This window comes from Wolffia australiana, chromosome 18 (assembly GCF_029677425.1).
Source record: "Wolffia australiana isolate 7733 chromosome 18, ASM2967742v1".
NCBI classification, from domain to species: Eukaryota; Viridiplantae; Streptophyta; class Magnoliopsida; order Alismatales; family Araceae; genus Wolffia; species Wolffia australiana.
Genome location: NC_135852.1, coordinates 10,571,002 through 10,592,501, shown reverse-complemented (window position 1 = coordinate 10,592,501; position 21,500 = coordinate 10,571,002). Strand labels below are relative to the sequence as shown.

General features: G+C 42.1%; 3 protein-coding genes across 7 annotated transcripts; all 3 read right to left on the bottom strand.

The window, feature by feature from the left end:
* Positions 1–508: 508 nt before the first annotated feature.
* LOC144714785 (mitogen-activated protein kinase 10-like) lies at positions 509–5,113 on the bottom strand. Of its 4 annotated transcripts, none has more exons than XM_078589566.1 (9): positions 4,359–5,110; positions 3,659–4,067; positions 3,401–3,528; positions 3,268–3,327; positions 2,391–2,540; positions 2,002–2,157; positions 1,252–1,568; positions 1,081–1,181; positions 509–993 (listed from the first exon to the last, which is right to left on the bottom strand). In XM_078589566.1, the coding sequence occupies exons 1-9, from the start codon at positions 4,380–4,382 to the stop codon at positions 644–646; spliced, it is 1,695 nt and encodes a 564-aa protein (XP_078445692.1). In that variant the 5' UTR covers positions 4,383–5,110; the 3' UTR covers positions 509–643. The 4 variants fall into 4 exon arrangements, with proteins under 4 accessions (XP_078445692.1, XP_078445693.1, XP_078445694.1 ...); XM_078589567.1 differs by lacking the exon at positions 4,359–5,110 and adding an exon at positions 4,157–4,330; XM_078589568.1 differs by having other exon boundaries at positions 822–989; positions 1,066–1,181; positions 4,359–5,113.
* A 1,930-nt stretch (positions 5,114–7,043) lies between these two features.
* On the bottom strand, positions 7,044–13,877 carry ML5 (MEI2-like protein 5). Of its 2 annotated transcripts, none has more exons than XM_078589886.1 (12): positions 13,618–13,877; positions 13,023–13,158; positions 12,493–12,944; positions 11,472–11,630; positions 11,258–11,374; positions 11,039–11,190; positions 10,592–10,683; positions 9,631–10,489; positions 9,466–9,550; positions 9,322–9,390; positions 8,901–9,080; positions 7,044–7,533 (listed from the first exon to the last, which is right to left on the bottom strand). In XM_078589886.1, the coding sequence occupies exons 2-12, from the start codon at positions 13,126–13,128 to the stop codon at positions 7,387–7,389; spliced, it is 2,418 nt and encodes an 805-aa protein (XP_078446012.1). In that variant the 5' UTR covers positions 13,129–13,158; positions 13,618–13,877; the 3' UTR covers positions 7,044–7,386. The 2 variants fall into 2 exon arrangements, with proteins under 2 accessions (XP_078446012.1, XP_078446013.1); XM_078589887.1 differs by having other exon boundaries at positions 12,493–12,941; positions 13,618–13,876.
* Positions 13,878–14,805: 928 nt separating this feature from the next.
* Positions 14,806–20,656, bottom strand: LOC144715040 (alpha/beta hydrolase family protein). The gene is made up of 9 exons (XM_078589888.1): positions 20,224–20,656; positions 20,072–20,149; positions 18,849–19,499; positions 18,271–18,373; positions 18,067–18,167; positions 17,650–17,824; positions 16,523–16,693; positions 15,651–15,751; positions 14,806–15,029 (listed from the first exon to the last, which is right to left on the bottom strand). The coding sequence occupies exons 1-9, from the start codon at positions 20,572–20,574 to the stop codon at positions 14,964–14,966; spliced, it is 1,797 nt and encodes a 598-aa protein (XP_078446014.1). The 5' UTR covers positions 20,575–20,656; the 3' UTR covers positions 14,806–14,963.
* Between the last annotated feature and the right edge of the window lie 844 nt (positions 20,657–21,500).

The following is a 21,500-nucleotide window of genomic DNA, read 5'->3' as shown; positions in this document are numbered from 1 at the left end:
AGTTGTAAATATTGTGCACATTATATACTAATGACAAAGATATGAAAGCTTAAAAATAAAAGATGTGTATAAATTATTGTTTTTTGAAAACAGAGAAATATTAGAATTCAAATAAAAAACAGTACTAGCATTTTAATGATACTTTTGATGTTTTACTTGTGGGTCGCTACAGATTGGCAGTCTTGTGGCCCTAAGTAATGGGAGACTCATTGAACTCCAACCAGGTCCAAAATACAAGTGCCAAAATCTGATGGCTACAAAAAGCTATATGTTTCAGTTTATAGTGTATATATTGATTATTATTGAAATAGGGACACAATTTACTTCAGGGTATCAGTAAGCAGATGAAAACTTATTGATTGATTCCATGAGTAGTCTTTGCCGAAGCCAAGGCACCCAGCTCGAGAATCACAGGTGAAAAATCATATTTTGGCTTCATGGCCAGCCACAAATAGATGATATCATCTCAGAAAAGGAAAAAGAATCGAACTGGCGGTGGCTAGTACTATTGTTTTATGCTTTTCATCACATTTCATCACAGCAGCAGATGGCAGCTATAGTTCACAGAGGGTTCTTTGTCAGATATACAAAAGAAAGAGAAAGGCAGAGAAAGAGAGACATAGAGAGTGAGAGAGAGAAGAGGCTAGTACATTCTGGACATGCCAAATTGGGCAGTGCCAACTTTCCTGTGGGCAGCAGCGGCGAGCCCCGGTAACGAGGAATTGGTCGGTTGCAAGCTCGCTACCTCGCCACCGCCACCGCTCCCGTTGCCGCCAGCAGCAAGGTAGAACGGCGATGCCCTCATGTCCAGAGCCACGTCAGCCACCGTCTTCATCGGCAACCGCTGCTCAGCCGGTCTCTCTGCCTGCTCCGCCCCCGGCCGCCGCGACTGATACGCCACGGCCGGCCCCACCCCGTTCCTCATGAACCTCCTCGGGTCATACACAACCTCGAAGGGCGTCACTGCCGCTCCCACCACCTTCCCCAGCCTTGCTGCACGAGAGTAAGCATGCTATAACTACGATGGCGATGTAATAAGAGATGAACCTGAGGAAGTGATACAACCTGGAAACCACTTACCGAGTGCCGCCCCCCGTTGGGCTTTGATGGCCTCGTCCTGCGCCTGAGCCTGGTCTCTGAGGGACGGCGGGGGAATTGTTGTCGAGTGTACTACCGTTGACCTGGTCACAGTCAACGAGTATCAGAATCAAAGTCAACCCCATGTCAGGGAAGGATGGATGGTCAACATACCTGGGCAGTGACACGTGTTTCCTCTCAAAGGGGATCACAGGGCTGCCGCCCTTGCCACCATTCTCCTCCAGGTGGGAGAACTGTCTCCGAAACTGATCAACTGCACTAGGGTAGAGGAAGGTTGACCGCTCGGCACCACTGATGTAATCTTTGAGGAGTTGGGGATAATATTCCAATATTTCTCGGAAAATGAGCTCCCTGATGTCGTCCTTGGTGACCCTTCGCCGCTCAAACTCGAACTCGATCTTCGAGATGGGCTGGCAAGATGGCTCCCGCTCCACCTTTGACAACCCCCTAAAGTATGGGTCCGCCAGTGCCTGAGATCAAGGAAGAAGAAGTTGACCAACCCTTCTCCGACCCAAAATGAGGCAATTTCTTCATTGTTTTCCTTTAAATTCCCCTCATACGGAGTGCCAAATTTTTATAATGGAATATTCCATGGTGAAAACTTATAATTACTCTATCAGGTCAGACTACCTGAGAGTTAATTGATTGGATCTGAAGTTTGTTTCAGTATTGATATCCAATTTACAGAACTAATTAGCTCATTAGTTGTTTGAGCTTGTGAACGAGTTTTGTTCCCAGATGCCACCCTCAAAAAATTCCAAATTTCTTCATAGGTATGTGCTTGCGTGAGGTTTTCTTTTTCATAACGAAGCAATAAAAAAAACTACGAAATAAATTACGATATATATTATCTTTCTTTATCTATGTATTAAAAGGGCCAGCTTTATGATGATCCGGACTAACCTCCTCGGCAGTAGGCCGGTCCTTCGGGTCAAATGCCAGAAGCCGCTCCAAGAGCTTGAGTGCAAGAGGATCGGCGATGGGAAACTTCTGGGCGAAGGGAATGGGCTGTTTTTTTCTCATACTGGTCAGGTACCTTCTTGCTTTCTCATTGCGAACCTGTAAGGAGAATTAAGACCATGCATATGATGATAATGATAATAATGATAATGACCAAGAAGACGATCTTGATCATGATGATGATCTTGACCACGACAATGATTTTGATTATCATGATGATCTTGACCACGACGATGGCTTTGATCATGATGATGGCCTTGATCAAGATGATGACTTCGATCATAATGTTATTAATTGATGAGAAACGAGGATGATGCATTAAAGGAACGAACCCGGGATATGGTGTCCAAAGAAGGCGTGCCCAGAAGGTCGGTCATTAGATCCAGCTGGTGAACAACATTCTTACCAGGGAAAAGAGGCTTTCCGGTCAGTACTTCAGCAAATATGCAACCGATGCTCCAGATATCAATGGCAGGAGTATACTGGAATATGTCAATCGAGAAAGATCAGACATTATCATTCGGTCACTTGTTATCTCTCAGTTATATCAACATGTTTATCTAGTTTTTGCTTCCAAGAATTTAATAATTTAATAATTTCTTGGCAAGGGTAGATTCAGACATTTATGCTACTCTACTCTTTAAGGTTTGGTGTCCCGTCATCATCATCCGTCATCGTCATCCATATGTTGATGATGAATTACCATCAATCAGTTGACGACTAACCATCATCATCATTGTCAACATCATCCATCAGTTGATGACTAATCATTTTTGTCATCATAATTGCCGCAAGTCCAAAAATGGATGACAAATATGATATTTTTGTGAATGAGGATGACGCAAATGATGAATAATCTCTTGAGAGAGGAGTAGATATTTTTCCATCAAGATACTCATCCGGTATCTCATATTCATTATAATCATTGTCCTCGCCATAGACCGTCTATGGTCATTTCACCAACGTCACTAGCTCAAACTCTCCTTTCAGAAAAAAATCGCCAAACTCCCATGGATGACAGTGACAAATTTAAGGTTGATTATGATGATGATGATTAATTTGTCATCGTCCGCCAACCCTACTTCTCATTAGAGATTTATCGGGAAAGATCAGGGTCATGCGTTTTGTCATTAACGCATTGTTGTACCCAAAAGAAAAGCAATTCGACGGTGAAAATTTATTTGATTTGAGAAAAATAAAATTTTAGACCTTAGAGAAGAATGATCCGCATAATTCTGGAGCTCTATACCATCTTGTAGCGACATAGTCCTGCATATAATACAAAACGGAAAACAAGTTTTAATCGCTATTATACACAGAAGAACGCATCGTGCAGACATACCGTCCAAAATATCGTCGTCGGAGTATCGTTAAAAGCAACTCTTGCCAATCCGAAGTCACAAATTTTGAGTTTGCAGTTTGCATTAGCTAATATGTTCTTCGGCTTCAGATCTCTATGATAAACGTTTGCTGCACTCAAAAAATGCCCAAATTCAGAGAAAAAATACCCTAAATTCCAGAAAAGCAGTACAAGCAACATCCCACAACATTTACCGAAATAAATAATAAAGATAAAGATAGAGACAGAGGCAAACATTACCAGTGTGAATGTATTTCAGAGCACGGAGAAGCTGGTAAAGAAAAAACTGATAGTGTTCTCTAGTCAAATCGTCGTTGGCTTTAATGACTTGGTGAAGATCCGATTCCATGAGTTCAAAAACAACATAAATATCTTTAAAATCTCTTCTCGAAGGAGGCAGCATAATGTGTTTGATCTCCACAATGTCAGGGTGTCTTAGGAGCCGAAGTAGCTTAATCTCACGCAGAATCCTAACAGCGTCAGATATGTGCTCAAAAATATCATTGATTTTCTTTATTGCCACCTTCTCTCCGGTATGTGTGTCGATAGCCGAACATACTACACCATAGCTTCCTTTGCCTATAACTTCCTGAATTTTGTACCGATTTGCATCTCCATATTCAGTGAAGAAGTCCACTTCTGTTGTGTTCTGAAAGCGTACATAAAAATCAAGCAAGTAGATTAACACCAAGAAAAAGTTTAGGGGGAATGTCCTTATTTTATCACAAACAAACTGACCAAGAGTTCACCAAGTAACTTGAACAAGTAGAGAACAGGAGAAGCTTAAGATTTAAAACTTTTCCAAGTTAACCGTGGGTTCAAAGGTGAGCAGATCTAAACAGAAACAATGGTTTTTTCAAAAAGCAAAACAACCCCATAATTTCTTTGAATTCCGATGCGGATTAGACAGACGAGGGTCCCAAGACCGAAGGAAACACACCTTCTTTCTCTGATCGGGCTGCATTTGGACCTACAGACGTTACAAACGCCGGAGCCACTAATGAAAGAACTAAAAGAAGGAGCTGACTCTCTGCAAGTTTCCCACAATTCTATAACCTTTAGTCACCTCAATTTTCAGACTGAAAACAAGAACCCAGAACACAAATTCCAATCTAAGGCAATGGCTCGATCCAGCTAAATACCTAAATCAACTAGCCGAACCTCTACCAATTGACCACAATCACCTCAATTTCCAGAACCCAAATTCGAAGCCAAGACGACGAAAATCCAGCTACCACCAGATCATCAACCGCATTTCCCCCATCTACCCCTGCTCCGGATTACAAGACCGCAGTCCCTCCGCACCCTCCTGGAATCCCACGACGCGAAACATGCTAATATCCCCCCGATGCGATCCTTCATAAACCCGTCCCCGCTCTCTCCGCACTCTATCAATCCACCTAATCAACAAATCTATCTATCAAACAATCTACCGCCCCAATCTCCAGTTCTCATAGAGCAAGAGAAAAGTCCCCGAAAAACGCCGATCCGACAGTCATTCGAGCCAGAAAAACCGCGATCTGATCACAAACAGCAACATCGCCGAAAAGGAATCGATTGCGAGCATCAGTTCATCAAAATTCCACTCCCTGTCGACAGATCTGCTCAAACCCTAGCTCGCGAACAAGCCCTCTACTCCCGCTCTGCAGAACAGCTTCTCTATCCTCTCGCTCTCTCTCCACCCCCCTTCTGTCAACTAAAGAACCCGTTTTTCTCATTAAACCCCATTTATTCTTCTTATTACCGCCCTCACCCGCCTTCTACCGATTTATATTACGTTTATGCCCTCGCCCAGTCCGTATCGACCACGTACCCTACCCACCGACAGTAAAGACAGATCTGGCGCCAGCCTGCCCTTGCAATATTCCTCGTCAGGTTAAAAAAATATTATAAATGATTAATGTATTTAAATAATGCGTGAATTCGCTGACGTGTCACCGTCTCAGTCGTCGATTTATCCACGTGGAAAATACCCAATTTAGGGGACACTGCCTGCCCAGCTAATCCACCTTGTCAATTATGATTATCTCTGTAATTACTTCTTTTCGTCACGAGATAGTTGACTTGATGGAGAATTGGCCACGTCAGCCATCAGGTGGGGGACACCTGTCACGGTTGGTGCGTTGTCAATAAATAAATTTCAGAGGGTAGTTATGTAAAAAGCGGTAAAATTACAGTTTAAATCTCCTTTAAGGAAGTTGTTGAGGCGGCCACATGTAGGCCCAACGGGCCTCTCACGTGTGCGCCGTAGGCCTGACACGTGTGATCACAAGTGAGTAAAAAGTGGGTCAAATGTGGGGCCCACAGAGAAGACCAGGGACGACCTCAAGTGTCTCTCGCGAATAATAACCGTTGCCCGTTACCGTCACGATGGCGGTGACCTCACCGCCAACATACTTACGTTCCCACGTGATCGGGCCTTCATACATAGATAAGTACATAACTACAAGAATATATAAATACATACGTGAGAAGGCCTTCATAGATAGATAAATACATAACTACAAGCATATACACATACATGCATGCATACATGCCTACGTTCATACATACATACAGACAGACATAAATACAAAGCCAGATCTCTCTCTCTCTCTCTCTCTCTCTCTCTCTCTCTCTCTCTCTCTCTCTCTCTCTCTCTCTCTCTCTCTCTCTCTCTCTCTCTCTCTCTCTCTCTCTCTCTCTCTCTCTCTCTCTCTCTCTCTCTCTCTCTCTCTCTCTCTCTCTCTCTCTCTCTCTCTCTCTCTCTCTCTCTCTCTCTCTCTCTCTCTCTCTCTCTCTCTCTCTCTCTCTCTCTCCCTCTCTCTCTCTCTCTCTCTCTCTCTCTCTCTCTCTCTCTCTCTCTCTCTCTCTCTCTCTCTCTCTAGGGATCGGGGATTCAAACAATCGATCTGATCGTTCAAATGTTCGATCAGATCGGGCATTTGAATGATCAAATCCGAGCACCAATCTGTCCAGTTCAGATCCAATCTGAACTCGATCTGCACAATGGGTCGGATCGAATTGTTCTAACAAGATGGCTGTTCTGATCAAATTCGATCCGAATTCGATCCGGTTCGAATGTTCGAATCTGACTTCGGTGTTCAGTTCCTGCCCGAGTTTCCATCGCTGTTATGTCGACGACAGTGGAGGAAAGAGGAACAAGGAGAAAGAGAGAGAGTCTCCAGAGGGAGAGACAGAACGAGAGGGAGACAGAGAGAGAGAGAGGGGAAGAAAGAGAAAGAGAGAGGAAGAGAGAGAAAGAGAGAGGCACATACCAGGTTAAACTGTTGTAAAAAAATTTGTTCAAGTTTTATTTAATTGCTTGTTTAAGAACTAGATCTGGAGTTAATGAGGAAATTATGTGATTGTCAACCAAATTGAAGACAACTTACGTCCAACTTAGGTATTTATGTGAGACCATCACTACTGGCACCTCATGGGCCATAACAAAAGACATAAAAAGATACATGGATACACAATCAACATACAAACAAGAAAGCAAGGACACATACCAGAAATATGAAATAATAAGGAAAATATACACATGAAATACATACAGATAGATGGGCAAACCAACCAAGAAAAACAGACATACCATCAAATAAATAAATAAATAGATATAAAGAGAGAGTAGGTCAGGAGAAACATTAAAAGGACAATATATTACACTCCACCATGACACAGTCAGCAGTATCCACAAGAATACACTGCACAAATTTTAATACATATGCCTGCGGCCTCGAGGAACCCACCTCACTCCTGGTCCTCTCCATGTACATTGGATCAGGATGGGGAAGGGTCCAAAGGGGCAAAATGGTCAAAATAGAAGATTTGGCTCCAACACGGTACGTGCCGAACATTTTGGAGCTTCCAAAGTACGGTTAAACCCGCATGTGGGTCAAGTCAACTCTCCGCGGAAACTGCACTCTTGTTCTTAGCAGTTCTTGAAAAAGCGTCCAAATCCGGCAAGAATTGATGGGTCCTCCTCAAAAGTCAGAGTTCATGGTTGGTTTTTGGCGGCCAGCGATGACATCAGCGGCAGCGGAGGCAGTCGTGGTTTGCTCGTCGTCGAAAGCAATTACCCCTTGTGGCAGTGCTCCCAGGGAGATGGCATGGCCTGGGGGGAAAGGCTCCTGGAAAGATGGGAAAATCAATCATGGTGGAATTTTGATGATGATTGGGAATTATAATGGGAAGTCAATGGCCAAGGAAAGCTTTTACTCAATTTTTTTATGTGGCTTGGTAGGAAATGATGAAGATGAAAATATAACAGATGATGAGAAACTGAAGATTTTCTAAGGGTTCCCAGAAAAAGACTAAAAAGCAACGATGGAAATTCTGACTTTCTCATTTTTCTGGGAAATAACCAAAGAAAAAAAAATTTCTGGGACCCCTTAGAAGTCAATGGTCAGGGGACGCTTTTACTCATTTTTTGTGGTTTGGTAGGAAACGATGAAGAGGAAAATATAGCAGAAGATGAGAATTTGAGGATTTTCTAAGGGGTCCCTGTTGAACTGGAACTACCATCTCTCTCTCTCTCTCTCTCTCTCTCTCTCTCTCTCTCTCTCTCTCTCTCTCTCTCTCTCTCTCTCTCTCTCTCTCTCTCTCTCTCTCTCTCTCTCTCTCTCTCTCTCTCTCTCTCTCTCTCTCTCTCTCTCTCTCTCTCTCTCTCTCTCTCTCTCTCTCTCTCTCTCTCTCTCTCTCTCTCTCTCTCTCTCTCTCTCTCTCTCTCTCTCTCTCTCTCTCTCTCTCTCTCTCTCTCTCTTATCCTTGGAACTCCATTGTGAGTGGGTCACACCTTATAAGTGGCCCACATGGGAGCCTCTGATATTCTAAAAATCGTCACTTACAGGGTTCCCACGTGTGATCTCCCTCTTAATGGTCACACGTGGGACCCACCCTCTTATGAACCTCCCACGTGAGAGCCTTCTTAAGTAGCTCACACGTGGGAGCAATATGTAGGGGCCCTTTAAAGGGCGCCAAACAACCCTAGCTGAAAACTAGCTAATGAAGTCTCTGTTTTTCCTTGTCCTCTCTAAGGCTCCGCCCCTGGCTGGAGCTTCTTGTCCTATCTAACAGTCCCAGAAAAAAATTAACGTGCAGAAAAAGGCTAATAACCAACGATGGAAATTCTGACTTTCTCATTTTTCTGGGAAATAACCAAAGAAAAAAAATTTTCTGGGACCCCTTAGAAGTCAATGGTCAAGGGACGGTTTTAGTCATTTTTTGTGGTTTGGTAGGAAATGATGAAGAGGAAAATATAACAGAAGATGAGAAATTGAAGATTTTCTAAGGGGTCCCAGAAAAAAATTATCGTTCAGAAAAATACTAATAACCAACGATGGAAATTCTGACTTTCCAATGGGCACACAGAAGTAAAATTTGTAGACTTTCCATGGGTTTTGCGAAAATGATCAGTTTTAAAAAGTTAATGGACGAGTGAAAGTCGGCGATAAGTTAAAGGGTTTTGGTCATAATTTGATTGGGTGGGGGTGCTAACCTGGCTTCCAGCCTCAGGACCGGCAGAGTGAAAAAGGATCGGATGGCAACGCTTGTCTTCGTTCATCAAGCTGGAGTTCTGGAAATGGGTGATGAGGGCTGACTTGCCTTGTATTCTTGCATAGGCCAGAGATGCCACCTTCTCGCTGTTAAATTTCTCCCACTTCTTGCCGTTGAAAGTCTGCGACATCAGAAGAATTACAAAGATGCAAAGATGGATGGATAGATAGAGAGAGGTAGAGAGAGGGGGAAGAGAGGAGAAGGACAGGAAGATACTGCGTCTAAGAGACTTAAAGAGGAGAGGAAAAATAACAAAGGGCCAGTTAAGGAGAGTGCTCATGAGAGATAAATGGATAAATGGAATAGATAGAGAGAGGGATGTGGCATGTAAGTGAGCGAGAGAGAGAGAGCGAGAGCATTACCTCATAAAATGATGGAATATGTGAGGGGGACACCATGTTTATGAAAGCATAACCCACGTTGCACTTGTTCTGCTCAAGCAGAGAAACTCATGACATATCCACAAATCCCATCTGACTGTTTAAGAAAAATACTCCTAGGCTTACCTTAAAATCAATAGGAAGATAGAAGAAGTCATATGTCCCTTTGTGACTCTCATCGATTGCCGCCAGCAGCATCTTTGATGTGTACCTGAAGCCAAGTCACCATACATCCATGTCATGGGGTTGGTCAGTCTGCGAGTCATTGATGATCAATAAGGTTTCTCTCACTTGTTTGGGATGTTCTTGATCATCAGAGTTGTCCTCGTGTCTTCTCCACTGATGATCTTCTGCAACTCTAGATGGTACTGCCGCTTGTTATCTGATTGGCTGGCGCTGCTCTCTGCCCGTCGGCTTCGCCCCCGGTCGAGCAAGCCCTCAAAGCCGCTGCCAGGGGCGAAACCAGTGTAAGAGCCAGTCCCCAAGAAGATGGGGCTCAGCCTCTGCATAGGCATCATTCTGTAAGCTGCACTGGCGGCAGCGGCAGTGGGAGCTGCAGGAAGAGGAGCTCTGGGGACCGCGGCGCCGGAGCGAGGGCCCATGTTCATCATCAAGCTTCCTTCTTTGCGAGGTCCGACACCCAGCCCACCGAAGGCCATTGAGTTCATGAACGGGGTATCCGGTGACTCAGAGGAGTACCCAAAGTAGCTTTCTAATGGAAAGCCAGTAGGAGCAGATCCAACATTGTGATGAAGAGAGGAGCCCAGTAAAGACCCACGTCGGTCAGAGAAAGGGAAGACATGGCTTTGGCCATTCGGCTGCGTTGACCAAGCCGAAGAATAGGCACCAGGGCTGGGCCAGAGAATGTGGGACCGGGACAAATTTCCAGCGCTATCTTGGCTACTGCCAGGCATCATTCCAGGGTTCAGATCTGGGAACGAGTGGGAGTATGAGAGTGGAACTCCATGCTGGGTCGGCCCAGTCGGCCCCGGAATGACTTTGCCTGGATGGTTAAGTCTGATGTGGTCTTTTCCTATAGGAGGAGGCAGTATGGAGGCTAGTCCAGCTGATGAGCCTCCTAAAGTGGGGGAATGGCTGAGGGCTTGGACTAGGCCATTGTCCGTGGGGCTGCCGAATTGGAGCCATGTGCCTGCACATCAGAGAAGCGTGGTTTGACTATTTGGATCAAAGGAAAGATTTTTTTTTTGAAGTATTGGATCAAAGGAAAGATGACTTGTCCAGGCTGACTCACCAGGCGGAGAGCTGGCGATGGGCGAGCCAACTGGATGTCTGAAACCTTTGCTTTCGCTCTGTTCAATTTCATGGCTTAACTGCTGTATCAAGCTGGAAAGAAAGCGACATGTGTTATCCCCACAAGATTAATCAAATGAAGAATGAAGGCGAATTATAAAAGTTAACTGTTTTCAAATATTGACTACCAAATCGGAAGTGACAGAAGGAAAAAGTAATAACATGAGAAGAAAATGGATGGTAATTTTTTATGATCTGGAAAGACGAGAGATAAAATTTATAAGTTTTTTAGGGGAAAGATAAGTTTTTTGTGATTTGGGAAGATAAATGATGAGATTACGGTGATAAGAAAGGTGACATTCAGAAAATTTAGGAGGAAACAAATAATATTTTTAGGAATTGAGAAGACAAAAAAAATGAGATTTTAAGAAAGACAAAAACTACTCACTTTCGACGTGCACCTCCAGGCCGGCTAGGTTCAAGTTTGATGCGCTTGCCAGCAATGTCACTCCGATTTAAAGACCGAAGTGCTGCCTCAGCAGCACGGACATCATAGAATTCTATGAACTTATGGTGCCGCTTGTGAGGTGTCTCTCTTATCTGCGTTTCAAATGTTTTAGGAACATGACAAGACAAGTATAAAAGAAAACTGCAAAAGATATCATACCTCTTTGACCTCTCCATATACTCCAAAAATCTTGTCAAGATCATCATTTGAAACAGATGGGTCCAGATTGAACGCCACAAGAGTTCCTTGATTGATATCTTTGTCTGATGGGTTATCCTGAAGCAACAAGCAGGAAGTCATTAAAGTGAAAAGAAAGAAAAAAATCCTTGATTGATAGGTCTTCCACACAATTTAGTAAGAAAGTAACGCACACCTTCGGTATCGAAAAGTGGATGTCAAGTTTTCTACGTCGAAGGGGCTTATTCTGCAATGCACGCATTGCCATTCGAGCTGCGCGGATATCATAGTAAGATATCATCACGAATCCTCGGTGTTTGCAGGCAGTATAAAGGGTACGGATGTCACCATATTGCTGCAAAAAATATAATTTAAATCCCTAAGAAATAAATATAAGAGGATGAATGTAGATAAGTCCGACCAGTTTTTTCGGTCTATTCAAAATTAATAGAAAACAGAGGTGAGAACGATTTGAGATAATTTGGCTTCCACAGATAGCACTTAAAACTTCTTTCAGTAATATACGTACAAGAAAGACCATAGGTGGACTCCTGACCTCTCATTATATCTCACAGTGGCAACAAATATCCCTTCTAGTTAACGCACTAAAGGTCAAATATTGAATGACCAGTATACAACCAAGAATGCAGAGGCTCTCAGTACAGCTTCCCACAGATATTGTTCTTAATACGAGCAACCTGACACGGAGGAAAGATGCCATATTCAACTGGACCAAATGAGCGACAATCTAGGAGAATACCAATGATTAAAGACGATTGTCATTTGTGTCATATCATTTTCTTCTCTCACTTCCTCAGCCAGGATCATACTTTATTTTTCCATTGAAAATGATGCAAATTTTCATCCTGATCTCAAAAAAAAATCTTCGGCTAATTATCTTGTTTGATAGTTTGAAAGCTTTTTTCCAATTGAATCAGAAGATACATTTCTCATCTTCCCTGCCATAAAGTTTTTGAAGGGTTTTAATTTGAGCGCTAATGTTGGGAAGCTCTAACAGCAATGGCAGAGACATTTCCCTCAGCGACGATTAGGTTTAGGAATTTGTGTCTTACGAAAAAAAAAGAAAAGGACCATTAAAATTGTCCACCAGCATCCAGAACAGATTATCAGGCCCAGAAATCCAATGAGCAAAAGAATAAGCCTTTTAAAGAAATGAGCTAGAAAATAAGAAATGAGCTTTAAAAGCATAGGTTTACCTCAAAAAGTGTGCGCAACTCAGAGTCTTCAACGTTACTGTTAATATTGCGGACAAACAAAGTTCTAGAAGGATGTTCTCCAAACGGGTGCTCTCCAAAAACTGTGCTGCCCAGGTTATGTTGAGCACCAAATTGCGCAGTTCCATTCCCCAGAAACCCATCTGAAATGCTGGTATTTGCCATACTCATACTTAGGCTCTCTGCTGCGTGATCAAAGTCCAGCTCCAGTCCCCCACCTACGCCAAAAACATCATAATCTTCCACTTCATCCACTTGACTCGGCAAACCATTAAGATCAAAGTCATCCATGATTCCGGCAAGAAGTTCCTCTTCATCGTCGGGAAGCATACTTCCAATCTTTTCAAGATCAAAGTCATCAGCCACCCCTTTCTCCACTTCGTTTTTGCCGTCGGCAGATTGAAGGCCCGAATCCAGTCCTAAGAGATTCACTGCTTTATGGGCCAGAAAAAAAGACGAAAATTTAAATAAAGTATCAAGAAAAATTGCAATTACAGCCATCATTAGCATACATTTTTCGCGATGAAGAACTGGCAGAGAACTGGAAAACAAGCTAACGTCTTTGGCCATGTTATGAGCTTCAGATCTCGAAGGAATTCCCCACGGCCCGAGTTCCATGTTCAGATTTGGAGTAGTTAAATTTCTTCTCTGCGCCGGCATGAAAGCAGAAGATAAAATGTGATCAGATGATTTAAAAGGGGCAATCAGCATGCGAATCAACGATATAAATAAACTCGTACGGCGAGAATCGCACTATAGATCACGATTCGGAGAGGAAAAATCGATCAAAGTATACGCCTCTTCAGGGCATTCACCGTTTTCCACGCGTTGCCCCCTTCACAACCCTCTCGGACACGCCACGAAAGAAGAGCGGAAATACCAACAGACACCAGATTTTCGCGACAGAGAGACAAGATCAGCGACAACCAAGCGCAAACCGCGAATTGAAATCCCCGATCACGACTCTAAAGATCGCGTCAGTCGTGGTTAGACACAACACGGCACGCAACTCCGCCATCATCGAAAAATCAAAAAATAAGAATAATAAAACCGAAAACAACCGATCCAAGGTTCGACGAACAGAAAAAAACGCGGAGAAATCCTTACAGCGACAAGACAGAGCCCCGATCCACCCTCTCGATGAGATGAAAGAGGCCGATCAAATATCTTCTTGAACCGCGATTTCCACCAGATTCCGCTCCAACTACGCTTCTCCGACAATCAAAGATGGCAACAAACACCAGATCAACCCCATCTTCTCCACTCCGAGTGATGGAATCTCGTTCCCGCTGCAATCCAACTCTAAGAGCAGGAGAGAGAAAGAGAGATGATTGGAGAGAGAGAGGGCTAGAGAGAGTTTCCGAGAAGGAAAAAATAGATATTAATATGGATAAAGTAAAAACGGTAAAAAGGTTGACCCATGTCCAGTTTAAACATAAATTATTTTGAACCTTCCAATTATTAATATTTCCCCAACTTGCGGACCTCCCTTATCTCGGCTCAGATATTTTGAGGATTTTTCGTAATTCTTCGTAAGTTTGAAATATCTCTTTAAATTTGAAATTCATAAACGGCCGGTAACTTCAGGAGCGCTGTCGTGGCATGATCTGGACGGTCCAATGGTTCGTAATGACGTCACTGTGCGCGTATGCAGTCCGTGGGCCCACTGGGGTGAGCTGACGTGGCAATATTCAGCTTTATTTGATGATGGTCTTGCGTCCGGGTCGACCTGGCCCACGACAAGAGTGAAGCACACACGTCTCTCTCTCTCTCTATCTCTCTCCATCTCTTATCTCTATTTCCTCATAATAATATTTTAAAAATTTAGCAAAGAAATTTGACATATAATTAATTGTGCGGCATATATATTTATAGAAAAGTACAATTACAAAAAGGAAATTTGCGCGACTTTCTCTCATTATATCTCTTAGAGCTATCCCCCATAAAAATATTAAAAATAAAGTTAGAAGAATATTTAAAAAGTGGCTGGAAGTGCGGGGAAAATTATTTATAGGAATGAACAGGTATCTATCTCTTTCTATCTCTTATCTCTATTTTCTTATAATAATATTAAAATAATGTTAGCAGAATATTTGACATATAATTTGTATTGCGGGGAAATGTATTTATAGAAATGTACAAACTAGAAAATAAGAACTGTACTGGTGCCTCTCTCTTTCTATATCTTATCTTATTAAAATAATGTTAGCAGAATATTTCACAAGTCATTGCGAGAGCGGGAAATATACTTACAGAAATGTACAATAATAAAAAAGAAATGAACACGTCTCTATCTCTTTCTATCTCTTATGTCTATTTTCCCATTAAAATATTAAAAATAAAGTTACAAGAATATTTTGCAAGTAATTAGTAGTGTGGGGAAATATATTTATATAAATGTACAATTACAAAAAAAATGTACATTTCACAAAAGAAAAAGGCAGTTTTGACCTTCAGGAGCCGACTGCGTCGTGGGTGACGAGGAAGTCCACCACACATGGATATACTTCAATCATCGCCTGAAAAGAGAGAGAAAGAGACAGGGAGATGAGATAGAGAGAGAAAGATAAAGGAGAGAGATATATATACTTCAATCATCTCCTGAAAGGAGCGAGAAAGGGAGAGATAAAGATAAAAGTGAAATAGAAAGAAGGTCAGGTGGAGAGATAGGGAGATAGAGAGAGATACAAATATAGAAAAGAGAGAATGAAACAAAGTCAGGAGGAGAGATAGATAGAGAGAGAGAGAGATAACTAAATAGAAAAGAAAGAGAGACAGAAAGTCATGAGGAGAGATAGATAAATATAGAAAGAGAGAAGAAAGACAGAAAGTCAGGGGAGAGACAGATAAATAGAAAAAGAGAGAAGAAAGAGAAAGATATAGAAAGGGGAGAGAGAAAGCCCGAAAGTCAAAGAGGAGAGACAGATAGATAGTAAGAGAGAGAGAGAGATGATAATGATAAAAATGTAGAAAAGAGAGAGAAAGTGAGGAAGAGAGATAGATAGAGAGACAGACAGAGTATAAGAGAGATAGATAAAGAGGCAGAGAGTGGAAGAGAGAGAGATAAAGAGACAGACAGAGTGGAAGAGAGAGAGATAGAGAGATCAGACCCAGAAATGGTAAAACAACAGTGTATGTACCAGACGGCCGCCGACGAGATCGTAATGAGCATAATGTGGGCCCTCAGGCCGTCCAAACACCCTATAAGTCACCATTTCCGACGGAATGGCTTTCACTGTCTCTGCCCATCAAAATTTTTTCAAAAGGTTAGAGAGAGAAACCGAAATATGAGAGAGAGAGAGAAGTCAAAACGTTTCATTTGATCTTTAGACAAAAGAGGGACTAATATAAAGCTAATGGCCGTGATGTTTCATCAATGGTCTGATAGAGAGGAGACTTAATATTGACTCTTTAAGTCACCATGTCCGATGGAATGGCCATTACTCTCTGTCCATGAAGGGTAACAGCATTTTCAAAGGGTAAGAGAGAGAGAGAATTGTTCAAAAAAAAAAAGAGAGAGAGAGAGAGAGAGAGAGAAAAAAGAAGGATGAGAGAGAGATCTGGTGATGCTTATCGCGGAGAGATGTCAAATGTTTCATCTCATCTTTAGGGACGGATATCTGAAGATGTCTAATGCACACCGCAAAGAGAGGTCAACTATTTTGTCTGATTTGTAGAGAGAGAGAGAGAGAGATTTGAGAAAGACGAAAATCGAGAAAATTTGTAATTTCTATGGGGAGAATCTGAGAGAAGAGAGAGGGATGACAAAGAACCTCCGACATCAGAAGCCAATTACAGACAAATGAAAAAAGAATCTTTAGCGGATGAGGAAAGCGAGAGCGGGGAGAGAGAGAGAGAGAGAGAGAGAATGCATTGATGAAATCCCTACGCTTTCTAGTAGTATAGAAGATATATTAATACAGAGGGCAAAATATCTGCAATAGAAAGAGTATAGATAGAGAAAATTTCCCATAATCTGATAGCCACGAGAGAGTTGACTAGCAAGTATTACCGTAAACAGCCTCGGGAGGACATATGAGATCTTCATCACCCGCAAGAGCCAAAACAGGAGTTGTGCACTTTCGCATATGATTTTTGTAACGAAAATTTCCTTTCCTATCCAGAAGTCCTCCTTCTTTGAAGGCCGTCGTCAGCTGGAGAAGAAGCTTTGCAGGGACCGTACCTGCCCCCAGAGACGAAATCCAAAAATTGTAAATCCATGGCAATTAATCGATTTCAACCATCCCAGGAAAAGATAAAGAGTACAAGAAAACAATCCGGCAAGGGAAAAATGTATGTTTTATTTTTTTTTTTGAATAAAAAAAATGTATGTTTTATAAAATCCAGATAATCCGGGAGGCTCGCCAACTCGTCGGGTGATTGTCCCTTTCAATTTTCAAAATAAAAATAAAAATAAAATCACAATAGAAATGTCTAAGTTGGAAGTAAGAGAAATAATCAAGAACAGGTGATTGACACTATCACCATGGTATCAAGGGTTTTTTTTTTTTTGAAGAGGGCGTGCGTTTTGAAATTTCTCTTGATTCATGGTAAAAAAAAGAATTTTATTATAGAGGTCGCAGTCATAGAAAACAAAGCATAGCAGAGCTTCAAGGTTAGTACAACCGATAGATCATACAGAAAAAGAAGAAGAACAAAGGTACGATTGTTCCATTACAAAGACTGTAGCACAAATTCTAGGCATAAATTCGAAATTACAGGACCCAAGCTTCTAACCGAAAGAAATATCCAAAATCAGACGGCTGATTTCATTTAGTAATGTTATACGTTTTCATGAACTATCCAAAAATCAATGCAGAAGATTTGTTCAAAAAAGCTTTCTCAAATGATCTCCCCGAAAAACCAACCATATGTGCAAAAAAATGGTCTGCAGATCGGTTGCGTATCATAAAATAAAACATTATTCACAGAAATTGTTTAAAAGCAGCCTCTCCGCAATCATACTAATGTTTGACGTCTTCAAGGATGTTTGAAAAATTGATAAAGCAATGCATGCTGGACAGCAAAGATATCGCTCAAAAAACCTTTCTCAACTGATCTTCACGAAAATCCTGTCATATTACACTCAATAAAAAAATACCAGGAGACACAAGTGGCATAAAACAAAACGTTACTCACAGAAATTCTTAAGAACGAGCTTTTCAAAAAGCTCTGGGTGCATCATGCCCTGGGAAGAAATCTGGGAATTGAGCCAGGACAAGACGTAGGGGGGACGGCTCGTGAGGGGATAAGCAGCGGCCAGCAGAGCCCCAATAGGAATAACAGGCACGTTAAGAACCTGAGCAGGATCAGCCTGCATCAAATACAACTTCACTCAGCCCACTAAAGTTCGTCCAAAAATGGGTAGATAATATTTGTTAATGGAGCCTGCACGTGTACGTCACAAGCACACACACTTGCGGGCAGAATAATCATCAGTGTACGAGTGTGTATATAACCAACCCTAAGCAGTGCCAAAAAAAATAAGAACCTTTTTTTTCCAATTCACATCAAATCTTCCGCCGCTACAATATAAAAGAAAGACAAACTACTCACGAGAGGCACCAGCAACTTGAGGGAAGATCTCGATGATGTGTAATCAAGAGAAGAAGCCAGCGTGACAACAGCAGCGAACTGAGATTTCTTTCTCTCGAAACCTTGAGAAGAGAAAATTACACGAATCTATCGGTATTAGAGTATTAAAATTGCAGATGTGTAGAGGAATGAAAAAATAGTTTATTTATTCAAAATGTTACAAACCATGACGAGAAATCATTGCGTATAATAGGATTCCGCCCATCGAGTGGCCAATGGCAAGCAATTTGCCATCCTTTGGCCTGGTTTGCTGCTTTATATACTCCATCTACACAAGATGAGGATAAAGCAGCAATGGACTGAATGTCAAATTTACTTTACAAAGCAGAAGATCAAGAAAATATAATTTAAATAGAGTAGTAGATCCAAATCAGGGTTCAACATCCAAGGATGTAGACATCATTTCATTTTAAAATTGCCATTCGCAAGTGTGATTGATGAAGAAAGTTATCATGTGAAAACTGGATGGCCCTGATGCAATGAAAAGTTTGGATAATGTGTAGCTGAAAACTTGAGGGAGAGAGAGAAATCATGGGAGAGGGAGAGAGAGAAAGAAAGCAGCAACTAGCAACTCAAAAGAAAGAGCCTGAGAGAAAAGAGCAGAGATAGAGAGAAAGTGGAGATAGAATATGATAAGAGGATAATGACTAGAATGATGATGACATCACCATCTTCACCCAAGTGGCAGACAAGTAACCTTTTTAAGTGTTATTAATGCATTTTAAGTGGATTCTAAATCTTACAGCAGCAGGAATATCCTCCTCAAGATAGTTGTCAAAATCCCAGTTGTACATCTCGACAAGATCAAGTTGCTTCTGGAAGTCCTCTATAGTGGTTGAAAGTCGCTCGTGGAGGTCAAATAGCGGCGGAGAAACAGACCTATGACTCTCTTCAAGGATGCTCACTAACCCCCGGCTAAGCTCTCCAATCTGACTCGAAAGGGCAGAATTCTGACCAGCTTCCAACAGTCTAGAAATCTTAACATGGACATCCTCAAAGCGTTGAGACAGTTGGGCGTCTTCCAATAATTTTGACATTTGGTCAAAGAATTTGTCTGATATCTCCCTGAGTTGACTTTCACTGATATAGCCTGAGACCCTCTCAGTGAGACGAGTAAAAGTTTCAGTCAACTTTGTCACTAGTTGTGACTCCTCCCACGAAGACAGGACATCATCGTTGCCCTCATTAGGTTGTATTGCCAGATTCTGTTCTTCGGGTATGGCGGATCTGTGGCCATTAATACGAGAAGATACTGTCGTATTATATGGTTTGAAAGAGGTTTTTCCCTCTTCATTTGAGCCCTCTTGGTCAATGCGTGTGCTCAGGCCGGCGCCCCTCACTTCAACAATCCACGTGTCGAACCCTCGAGTAGCCATGCTTCGTGCAAATGAAGCCTGAAATAGGGAAAAAAAATGAGAGGCATCATATTGATTAGGAAATGGGCCTACGCTACCCAAGTTGACCAACATCAGAGAAACGCAACTAAGTTACTACGAAATTAATGCAAAATATTAGATAAATTACATCATCCAAAGGATTATGATCTCCTCTTCTTATGCCCAGATCCCAGAAGAACAAAATGGGATAAAGCCAAAAGAGTTTCTAGGATATTGATACGAAATATTAGATAAATTTGTAAACAAGCTAAAGGATTAGGATTTTCTCTTCTCAAGCCCAAAACCCAAATTGCCAATCTGGGATAAAGCCAATAAATTTGCTAGGAGATTTAAAACGAATTGTCCAGTCTCTCTGGCGTTAAGCTGGAAAAAGTTAATATCAATCCAATCAGCAAAGAAAAATTTAAATGAGAATTGCCAGTTAGACGCATCCCACGTTACACAAGCATACGCTCAGTTGTGAGTTAAAGAATAATAAAACAAAAAACCTTTGTAGAATTTCAGAGCATTCATGCAATAAGATGGATGAAGAAATAGAAAAATGGCAGAATTTATGACAGAAACATTACAGTGGGGGAGAGATCGTAACCAATCGCGTTCGTCCCCACGCCGGAGAGAAGCATCAACGGATGATTCCTCGACGGCGCCTGCAAGAACAAAATCAACAGCCAGAAAAAAAAAACAACCCCAAATCGTCAAACAAAAAACCCTTCCTACTCACATCCGCGCAAGGTACATATCGCCAGAGCGCGATCCGCCACTCAGTTCCAGGCACAGCAACATAGTGAAGCTCGTCCGCGGTACACACCGGGGGCTTCTCAACAGCGTTCTTCACAGATTCCACTTCAGACATCGGGGACAGTCTAGCTGACGCGGGAACCGCCGAAGGCGGAGGAATCTGAGAACAACGCGGATAAGAACGGAATGGAAATGATACGAGACTCTTCGCCGGTTGCCTTCTTCGATCCAGATGGTGAATCTCGCGACATGGCGAGATCGAATTGAAGCTGAAGGCGGCGGCGGCGGTGTGAAGAACTGCCCGAACATCGCCGCCGCCTACGATCGTCGGCATCTCTCCGATCCACCGATCGAAGAAGATCAACCCCCGTTCTCGAAGCAATCCGCACTCTTTCAACCGCCTTTGATCGCGAAAATTCGAGTTCATCGCTTATTCGGATATTTATACCCTGCAATTTAAGACGATAAGATATTCGAATTAAAAATTTGTAGCATAAAATAAATATGGTTTTTCTAGAAAGCTGAAAAAAAGTGGATAATATCTATCTCATGCCACTGTCAAGGCTATGATTGTCTAATAATAGAAAATAGTATTATTGGCTTTATAATGCAGTCCAACTGAGAATGTTTACAGAGAGGACTGAAGATATAGTTTAATAAAGACCCTTGCTACATTGTTTCTCTTTTTGAAACATGTGTATTTTGCATTCCAAAATCTGCACAGCTCGCTGAGCATTTACTTGGCACATCGTGTAGGGTCCCGGCTTAGTGGATGTGCGGTTTATGGCAGATTTCGAAAGAAATAAGACAACTTCTATTCCAAAACATGAATTTCAAGATTCTCAACCGAGACTCTCATGTTTGCTTTTTTCCCATTTCAATTATTGGAGCTGGAAGTTTCCTCTTTGCTCTCGCCAATCTTCATTAGTCAACTTACCGTTTCCAACCCAAACACAAAACATGGCGGACTTAGCAGTGACATTGGCTAAAGATATCTAATGTGACCCTTTGGCACATTGGCCTAGGCACGATTAGTGTGTGGGATAATACATGGTGCCGACACACCTTTAGCCTGCCACCCTCATTTTGTCCATCATCGACTGTATTTGATTGTGGCACAATTGTTAACGGGGAATGATAAGTTCAAAAAGTACGTGTATATATGTCGTTATTTAAGGGTTTTCCGAACTTACTCAATAAAATGTATTTATCCCTTACTGCTAAGTAAGGGGTCGAACCCTAGGGAGGCGAGAGGGAAAT